The 7,584-nt window shown below is 36.6% G+C and overlaps 1 protein-coding gene across 1 annotated transcript; it reads left to right on the top strand.

Annotated features, from left to right (window-relative positions):
• Positions 1-253: 253 nt before the first annotated feature.
• Positions 254-2,549, top strand: LOC112733194 (uncharacterized). Its single transcript, XM_025782064.3, has 3 exons — positions 254-673; positions 1,164-1,244; positions 1,914-2,549. Exons 1-3 carry the CDS (start codon positions 515-517, stop codon positions 2,319-2,321), a joined length of 648 nt encoding a protein of 215 aa, XP_025637849.1. The 5' UTR covers positions 254-514; the 3' UTR covers positions 2,322-2,549.
• Positions 2,550-7,584: the final 5,035 nt, after the last annotated feature.

Raw genomic sequence — 7,584 nt, 5'->3', positions numbered from 1 at the left:
TTTATGGTATTTATAATTTAGTGGTTATTTTTATTTAATTTATTTTTTGTGATAAATTTTAAATATTTAAAAATTATTATTTATATATTTTTTAAATTAAATATTAATTTTTAATTTTTTTAATAATTAAATACTACTTTTTAAACATTATAGGTTATAGCAATTACTAGACAAAATTTGCTATTGGGCTTATATTAAGTGTTCTGTGTTGATGAGTTGGCCCAGATTAAACTAAATTAGGCTGGGTTGTAGTGAAAGAACGAAAAAGCGAAGGGGTATCTGGCTGAGTGGCAAGATGTGCCACGTGTATGCCACTTGGAGAAATAATCTGCAGCGTCACTCATCTTTCTTTTTATTCGTTTCTAGTTTTCCAATTCTTTTCCCTCAACCTCCATCGCCATCTCCATCTAACTCACCTTGCCCCCATTCATTTCATTCCCTTCCTTCGACTCTTTTCGGAACCCCAACGCCTACCTTTTTTCCTTTTGTTCTTCTTTGAGTTAGGAGGACGAAGATGGGGAAGAAGAGGAAGTCGGTGGCCACGCGCCTCGACGAGGTGGATCGGACCATGTACTCCACCTTCTGCACCACCGCTAACTCCCTCTCCCATCTCTACACCCACGCCATGAACCAACAGAAACTCTCTTTCCAAGCCGGTGAACGCCACGCTCTCGTCGGTTTCTTTATTCCTATCCCTTTCCTCTATTTCTTCAACTCAATTCTTAATTTCCATTGTTCAATCTGAACGAAAAATCTTTTTTTTTCTTTAATTTTCTTTTATGTTTTAAACTGCGATTGAGGTTTTGTGCTTTAATTTAGGGCTACCCGGCAGGTAGCTACTGAGTAGAAGAATTTAATTTCTGATTTGAGTTTCCACGAATCTAGGACTTGGAGAATCCCAATTTCTTCCCTGAAGTAACTTGGAGTGTATTTGCAAAATTGAAAATTGCTCATCCAAGTTCCTGATTTCTGATTTGGTTTCGGTGGATTGTATTTTGTGCATAACGAACTAAATATTTCTTATTGTTTGTCCAGTTGTTTGGTGCGTTTGGATGTGTTGCTTGCTGTTGAAAACTTGAAATTTTGATAATTGTGTTATGCTTGTTTTATTGGCCTAAATTTTAAAGAGATTAAGAACAGTGGTTGTTTGTGTTTTATCACAGGAGAAGATGTATCAATGGATTATTAGACAACAGCAAGAAGGAACAAGGGTGACCACTGGTGATATAGTTGCTCAGTTGCAGGTTTTGTAGTGTCAAAAGAGAATATTTACTAAGTTTTATGCTTTAGCATTGCTTATTCAACCCTCTTTTGCTCTATTTGCCAGTACTCAGATTGCTCTTTATTTTCATGACCTTATGGCCTAAGTACTCAACATTTATGCTGAATCGACGTCTGATTGTCATATACAACTTATAGAGTTACAGACTTATAGGTCTCTTACTCAGTTGCTTTGAATGTCAAGTTCTGAATTTAATGGGTATCATTCTTCAACCTTTGGTTTTCATAGGAGTAGTAGATTAGAAGTAATTTATGTGGAACAAAATCTTTCAATATGTCTTTCTGATTTTTCTGCACACTGAATACCATGAGATGATATCCGAGATGTTTATTTCTTAGCATATGTTTCGTTAAGAGGTGCCATGAAGGAGCTTCAAGTGTAATGTTACACACCTAACTTGCCCATGACAATTTTCATCCCATTTTTATCTGAACACTGTTTAACCCCGTAGGTCTCGTGCAACCATATTTCAGGTTGTGATCTTACAAGTCAGAGCATGAAAATATACACCCTTTTATCCCCACTAAACTTGCATTGTTTAAGGATATTCATCAAACCGAATTAGTTCATTTTCATGTGTATGGTGATAGCTGAATAGAGGTATAACTGTGAGCTATGTTTGTGCATGTAGAATGAGCTTGAATTTGGAGCAGAGGAGTCACCGGTGTCTCCAAGGCAGCCACTCCATCAACAGAACACTCAGGCTGCAATGCACGCTAATTTTGGTGTGTCCGTACCCTCTAATGCATTTACAGCTACTCTTGTGGGACAGGGAATGAGAAGTGCGCAACCTGATCAACAACCAAAGAACTCTGTGTTCTCAAATGCACTCTCTAGCCCCATTCGCCGCAGCCTTCAGCCGTACCATCTGGCACAGGGGAGCTGCCCTTCAAGTAATCTCATGTCATCCGGGAATGGAACCCGAAACAGTGAGATTACTTATCCTAGCGGCCAGAACCGGGATACAAATTCTTCCAACTCCAGTGATTGCATGGACATGCATGCTGATGATAGTCCCAGCCATGATTTTCCATATTGATACTGTACTAATTAGATCAGGGAACGTAAAAGGGAATGTTATTTCTGAAATCTGTCGTCATAGTTATGTGGTGGAAAATGTCAAAATTTATTGTGGATAGACATCAATTTATTTTTTGTAATCTTGTTCAGTTTGAAGCTTGAACCATCAGTGATCAGTCCACTTAATAGGTGTATCAGCATATTTCTGGTGAAATGGTGAACTTTTCCAGACTCCCATAACATGCAATCATTGTGTCTAATATTTGCATGAGATTTTGCTTTAAGGTCGTAAAACTAGTGAGAATTTGTTAGTAAGTCATCACTTGCATTATATACTTCATCGATCATATATAATATGCCTTTGATTCTAGAAAATCATGCCTTTCAGACCCTCTCGCTTATTTACTTAAAGGGTAGTAGCTAATTGACTTTTTATCTTGAATTTTTAATTTTTACATAGTGGGTTCCAAGCCTGGATAAAGGAAAAGAATTGTGTTAGGTCTTTGATAGCCAACATAAAAACTTAGTCGAATTTTCATGACATGGGTCAAAAACGTTATTGCGCTAAAGCTAGGTCGTTGCCTGGAAGCAACGTGCTGTATGGCTCGCATATAGTGTCAAATGAGCAAGAGCTGTTGTATCGGTGTCCGGATGTTGTGTTAAATGAGCAAGGATTTTCGCGTTTTTGTGAACAGGCGAGGGTAAATATGCTAGTTCACAAAGAAAAAGGTAAAGGTAAAAATTAGAGTGACAGAAGGTTGAGATTTGTGACATAGAATAAAGGCAGAGAACAGGAAAATCCATGGAGGTGGTGGATACCATGACAAGGAAGAAGATTAACATCATGTACCTACAAGAAACCAAATGGGTCGGCGCGAAGGCTAGGGAGTTGGATACCTCCGGGTTCAAACTTTGTTATACAGGAAAGGTGAAGAATAAGAACGGGGTAGGTATTATCGTGGATAAGTAGTGGAAGAAGGACGAAGTGGATGTCAAGAGGGTAGGTCATTGGATCATCTCTATCAAATTTGTGGTGGAAGGAGGTACTTTTTATGTGATTAGCGTTATGCACCACAAGTGGGTTCGGACGAGCAACACAAGATAATGTTTTGAAAGGATCTAGAGAGTGTGGCTCAAGACATACCTTCGGGAGATAAGATTTTCTTAGGAGGATTAAATGGTCATGTTAGAAGAGAAGTTATAACTGGGTATGGAAGTTTTCACAGAGGTCATGGTTTCAAGGTGGTCAATACCGAGGGTAAAACTATTTTGGACTTTTCCTCAACTTTTGACCTTCTCATCGCAAATACATGTTTTAAAAAAAGAGACGAACATCTTATAACCTATAAGAGTGGCATGACAAGCTCGAAAATCGACTTCTTCTTGTTGAGGAGAGCCGACTGAAAATTTTGCATTAATTGTAAAATTATTTCGGAAGAGAGTTTAACAACACAACATAGGATGTTCATTATGAATTTTTGCGTTGAGCAAAAATTGAGAAAAAGGCATCATACGAAAAACCCAAGGACGAGGTGGTGGCAGATGAAAGGTGAGAAACAAAGAAGCTTTCTAAGACGGGGAGAAAAGACAAAGTGGGAAGGGGATGGAAGCGCGAATGAGATGTGGAGAGAGATGGAAGAAGTTATTAGAAGAACAATAAAAGAAAGTTTTTGTGAATTTAGATGAATAGGACCAAGAGATAAGGAGTCTTGGTGGTGGAATGCGAGTGTACAAGAAAAAATAAAGACAAAAAGGGAGTGCTTTAAAGAGTGGTCTTTGTACCGCAATGCAGATAATTGGAAAAAATATAAAGCAGCTAAGAAAGAGACAAAAGTAGTTGTAAGTAAAGTAAGAACAAGAGCATATGAGGGTCTCTACCAGTTTTTAGGCATGAAGGAAGGAGAAAAATGTATATATAGAATTGCAAAGAGCCGTGAAAGAAGAACGAGAGACTTGGATCATGTTAAGTGCATAAAGGATAAAGACGGAGAAGTTTTGGCTCAAAATGAGAAGATCAATGAAAGGTGGAAGAACTACTTCTACGAGTTATTTAATAAAGGAAAAAAGACTCTTCCGAGTTTTGGTCGGTTATGCGCGAGAGAAGAAGATCAAAAGTTCGACTACTATCGAAAGATTTGAGTCTTCGAGGTAAAAGAGACTCTAAAGCGGATGAAGAATGGCAGGGTAGTAGGACCTGATAATATTCCGATTGAAGTTTGAAAGGGCCTTGGAGAGAAAGGCATCAATTGGTCAACCAAGCTTTTTAATGAGATTTTAAAGTTAAAGAAGATGTCAGATGAGTGGAGAAAGAGCACCTTAGTACCTATCTACATGAATAAGGGGGATATACAGAGTTACAAAAACTATAGAGAGATCAAGCTTATGAGCCATACTATGAAGTTATGGGAAAGGGTGATAGAACGGAGGCTGAGACAAGAGTCACATGTAACAGAAAACCAATTTGATTTTATGCCAAGCAGATCCACCATTGAAGCTACATACCTGTTAAGAAGGATGATAGAGAGGTATCGTAGTAATAAAAGGGATCTACATATGGTGTTTATTGATTTAGAAAAAACGTACGATAGGGTGTCAACGGAGGTCTTATGGAAGGTTTTAGAAAGAAAGAGAGTAAGGATCGCATATGTTCGTGCAATTAAAGACATGTATGATTGGGGCTACAACTAGTGTGAAGACTCAAGGTGGTGTGACGGAGAAAATTCCTATTGGTATAGAATTACACCAGGGATCATCCTTAAGTTCATACCTTTTCACATTAGTTTTGGAAGTACTCATAGAACATATCCAAGAGCCTGCGCCATGGTGCATGCTTTTTGATGATGATATCGTTCTAATGGGAGAGTCAAGAGAAGACCTAAATAAGAAGTTGGAATTATGGAAAGAAGCTCTAGAAGTGTATGGTCTGCACATAAGTCGTAGCAAGACAGAATATTTGGAATGTAAGTTCGGCCGCCGAAGGAAAAATCCTAATATAGAGGTGAAGATCGGAGAAAACATCCTACGAAATGTTAACAGTTTTAAGTATCTTGGCCGTATCATATAGGATAATGGAGAGATTGAACATGATCTAAATCATAGGATCTAAGCATGTTGGTCAAAATGGCGGAGTGCGTCTGGTAAATTTTATCGCACTGCTACCGGCTATGTTTTATTATACAGAGTGTTGGACGGCAAGGGGAACACGAACATAAGTTAAGTGTAGTAGAAATGAAGATGTTGAGATGGATGAATGGTCATATGCGATTAGATAGAATAAGGAACGAAAATATAAAAGAGAGAGTTGGAGTAGCACCTATTGTGGAAAAGATGGTAGAATCGCGTTTCAGGTGGTTTGGACATGTGAAAAGAAGACCAACAGAGCACCCAATCAGGAGGGTAGATGAGATGGAAGATAGACAAGGGGTGAAAGGCAGAGGAAGATCGAGAAAGACCATCTATAAGGTGATCAAACGAGATCTACATGTAAACAGTCTCTCTGTAGACATGATACATGATAGAGCTCAATGGCGTTATTTGATCCATATAGGTGGGACAATGCTTGTTATTGTTTGTTGTTCTAAGCTAGCGTGTTGTATAGCTTTTAAAAATACATTTTTTTTAATTCTTTATGAAAATATAGAATAAGTTGTTTTAAACAAGTGGTTAATTTCATAGTAAAATGGGAAAAGGTCTTCTATATTTTTAAAAAACAACTTAAGTTAATTATTATGTGAAAAAAGTTATTATAAACAGCTAAATACCTTAGTCTATTATTATTATTATTATTATTATTACTATTATTATTATTATTATTATTATTATTAATGTATGATGTAAAACGTTTTATATAGTTGTCTAATCATATATTTTTTTTAGATAATTTTTTACATGGTCAATATAAAAAATAATTTTGCTGACATAATGCTATGTAATTAATGGACAAATTACATAAACAAACTGAATGAGATTCAATTTTACATGAATGTCCTAAATGAAAACATGGTTCACGGATGCTTTATTTGCATATTTATATAATCGAATCCAATTTATTCGAATTAGTAGGTGTACCAGTAAATCGAATTCATTAGTGTTGATTTACTACGAAAAACCATTTTAGCAAAGTAGTCCATACGTAAATTGAATCAATGAGCTTTGATTAGGTCCCATGGTAAATCGAATCAAAATGCTTCGATTTGTAGCCCATGGTAAATCGAATGGAGTGAATTCGATTTATAGCAAATGTAGCCCATAAGTAAATCGAATGTAATAGATTCAATTTAATAGTATTGTACCTATATATAGAATTCGAACTCATTTGTTTCGAATTACATTTCACAACTTCCTCCACCCCCAAACCATACTAAAGAGAGAAAATTTAGGCAACAATACCATAAGATTAAAAACTGCGAAAATGGCACCCGAATCGTATCTATCGGTTGGACGGAGTTGCCCATATTGCTAGTAGCATTCATGAAGAGGTTGGTGAATAAAATTTATTTTCTTTGACAAAGATCAGAATTGTTAGTAATATTAAGTCACTTAAAATTTGATTATAAGTGTTAATAGAATTTTTAAACTACAAGTGGTAGTTAGAGTAGTGATTTAGTAGTTTGTTAGAATTTTGAAACTACAAATGCAAGTTAGAGGAGTGATAAATAACTGTTAGTTAGAGTAGTGATTAGAATTTCAATTAAAATTTGTAAGTTTTAATTGTGAGTAGTTCAACTAGGTTAGAAGTTTAGTTAGAAGTTAATTTAATTTAATTTAGTTTAAATATAAAATGTTAGATTAACTAGGCACTAGAAGTTTAGTTAGAATTTAATTTAATTTAATTCATGTCTTATATGTTAGATTAAGTAGGTTCTGTTAGAGTTTAATTTCAAGTTTGCAATGTCTTTTACGTTTATTGTTATGATTCTTAGAGATTTTTTTATAGTTAGCATCCTCACCAACGTATCACCAGCATGAGGAGGTAGCACGGTATGCTCCTAGGTGATAGGATCATACTGTACTTGCAGATGGCCGGCTTAGCACATTTTGCGAGGCTCAACGACCACTGGTTTAGGTTGGATGAGCCGCTATCAATGCATTTGTGGAGCGATAGCATTCGGAGATGCATACATTCCATATGCCATCTGGGGGGTGCACGATTACGCTATAGGATATTGCATACCAGTTAGGCCTCCCGATCGACGGACAATACATCAATGGATGTCTGACAAACTTCGAGAGGTATATTGAGGGCGGCTGACCTGCATGGGCATGGTTCAAGCAGCTATTAG

The sequence above is a fragment of the Arachis hypogaea genome, chromosome 13 (assembly GCF_003086295.3).
Source record: "Arachis hypogaea cultivar Tifrunner chromosome 13, arahy.Tifrunner.gnm2.J5K5, whole genome shotgun sequence".
Taxonomy (NCBI): Eukaryota; Viridiplantae; Streptophyta; class Magnoliopsida; order Fabales; family Fabaceae; genus Arachis; species Arachis hypogaea.
Note: the sequence above shows the minus strand (reverse complement) of the source record. Positions and strands in the feature narration are given on the sequence as shown.

What these genes read in the sequence shown, in the direction of transcription:
- LOC112733194 (XM_025782064.3), top strand. Translation starts at nt 515, where the DNA reads ATGGGGAAGAAGAGGAAGTCGGTGGCCACGCGCCTCGACGAGGTGGAT. An exon ending in CCGGTGAACGCCACGCTCTC is followed by an intron (nt 674 to 1,163) that starts GTCGGTTTCTTT and finishes GTTTTATCACAG; the next exon opens with GAGAAGATGTATCAATGGAT. An exon ending in ATATAGTTGCTCAGTTGCAG is followed by an intron (nt 1,245 to 1,913) that starts GTTTTGTAGTGT and finishes TTGTGCATGTAG; the next exon opens with AATGAGCTTGAATTTGGAGC.